Raw genomic sequence first — 2,210 nt, forward strand, 5'->3', positions numbered from 1 at the left:
CTCACCTGCCTATAAGTAGGTAGCATATTCCTAGGCATAGATAATGGGATACAGTTCATCACAGTGGATATAAACAAGATATTATGATGGCTTGAGGCTATCAGAGGGGGAAAATTGAAGAAAGTCAAATAGCTACTATGATCATACTCCTGAGGAGTGTGGGTATTTTCATATACCTGTATCATCACAAGAGTTCTATGAAGAAAGGCATTATTGTCTCCAACCCTTCTACCCTGTACTGGTGGTTAGGAGTTTAGGGGACAGAAAGTTCTGCATAAGCTTCTCTTTATGGCATTCTTCAGCTCCTTATTCCTAAGACTGAAAATAATTGGGCTAAGAAAGGGGGTGAAGACTGTATAAGTGGTGGTAATCAGAATGTTACTGTCCACAGAATGAGAGCCCTTGGGCTTGAGGTAGATGAGGGAGGCAAAACCGTAGTGCACAACCACTATGGTGAGGTGGGAGACACAGGTGGAGAAGGTCTTGTGCCGGCCCTCAGCAGAGGGGATCCTCAGGATGGCAGCCACGATGAAGACATAGGAGAGGACGATGAGGAATAAGCAGCCCATCAGGGCCGTGACACAGACCAGGATCACACCCAGGGTGAGAGAGGCTGTGTCCCTCCCACAGGCCAACTTCAAAAGGGAAAAAATATGGCAGAAAAAATGGTGAATCTCATTGGACCCACAGAAGCTGAGGTGAAAAATGATCAGTGTCACCATCATCCCCATGACTGAGCCACCAGCCCAGGACCACGACACAAGACGGGCACAGTCACGGGTGCTCATGAGCACGTTGTAGCGCAGGGGGTGGCAGATGGCCACGTAGCGGTCGTAGCCCATGATCATGAGCAGGAAGGAGTGGGTGTAGCCAAACATGAAGGAGAAGAACATTTGGCTGGCACAGGCCACAAAGGTGATGGAGCGGTGGGTGGAGAGCATGTCCGCCAGCATGCGAGGGGTGACCGCAACAGTGAACAGGATCTCAGAGATGGAGAGGGCACACAGGAAGAGGTACATGGGGGTGTGGAGGCTGTGCTCCCTCCAGATGGTGCCCATGATGAGCAGGTTGCCCAGCAGCGTGAACAGGTACATCAGCAGGTACAGCAGGAAGAAGGTGGGCAGGAGCTGCTGAGGGAAGTTGGAGAAGCCGATGAGGATGAATTCAGACACTGTGCTGTAGTTCTGAGCAGATGAGGATGCTGCATCTGGGGAGATCAGAAAGAGAATGAAGGCACAGTGGTTAAAAAAGAGGTGCCCACATACATTAAAGACCAACTGAAGAGCTCTATACTATACAGATGGAGAAAGAAATGGCAACCCACTCCAGAATTCATGCCTGGAGAATCCCATGGGCAGAGGAGCTTGCCAGGCTACAGTCTATGGGGTTGCAAGAGTCGGACACAACTGAGCGGCTAAGCACATACTATACAGAGAAGTTGGACTTCCCTAGTGGCTCAGACACTAAAATATCTGCCTGCAATGTAGAAGACCAGAATTTTATCCTTGGGTTGGGAAGGTCCCCTGGAGTAAGGCATGAAAATCCACCCCACTATTTTTGCCTGGAGAATTCCATGGACAGAGGAATCTGGCAGGCTACAGTCCATGAAGTCACAAAGAGTTGGACAAGACTGAGCAGCTAACATTTTCACTTCACTTCTTTTTTCATACTGTACAGGAAGTCCTCAATGTATGAACCTTCAAGTTGTAAACTTTCAAAGATATGAACCTGTGTTCAAATGTCCACTCACATAAGTTAGTTCACATATTTGGTGAGACCTGCTATACTTTTCAAGGTACTGTGCTCTAAGATTAAAAATGTTTTCTTTATTTTTGTGTTTATTTATTTTCTATGTATTTTTTTGTGTGAAAAGTATTATAAGCCAGGAGATCCAACCAGTCGATTCTAAAGGAGATCAGCCCTGGGTGTTCTTTGGAAGGAATGATGCTAAAGCTGAAACTCCAGTACTTTGGCCACCTCATGTGAAGAGCTGACTCACTGGAAAAGACTCTGATGCTGGGAGGGATTGGGGGCAGGAGGAGAAGGGGACGACAGAGGATGAGATGGCTGGATGGCATCACCGACTTGATGGACCTGAGTGTGAGTGAACTCCAGGAGTTGGTGATGGACAGGGAGGCCTGGCGTGCTGCGATTCGTGGGGTCGCAAAGAGTCAGACACGACTGAGCGACTGAACTGAACTGAACTGAAT

The 2,210-nt window shown here is 48.1% G+C and overlaps 1 protein-coding gene across 1 annotated transcript; it reads right to left on the minus strand.

The window, feature by feature from the left end:
• Positions 1–245: 245 nt before the first annotated feature.
• LOC106991943 (olfactory receptor 10H3-like) lies at positions 246–1,115 on the minus strand. The gene has a single exon (XM_027970586.2). It carries the CDS (start codon positions 1,092–1,094, stop codon positions 246–248), a length of 849 nt encoding a protein of 282 aa, XP_027826387.2. The 5' UTR covers positions 1,095–1,115.
• Between the last annotated feature and the right edge of the window lie 1,095 nt (positions 1,116–2,210).

The sequence above is a fragment of the Ovis aries genome, chromosome 5 (genome assembly GCF_016772045.2).
Source record: "Ovis aries strain OAR_USU_Benz2616 breed Rambouillet chromosome 5, ARS-UI_Ramb_v3.0, whole genome shotgun sequence".
NCBI classification, from domain to species: Eukaryota; Metazoa; Chordata; class Mammalia; order Artiodactyla; family Bovidae; genus Ovis; species Ovis aries.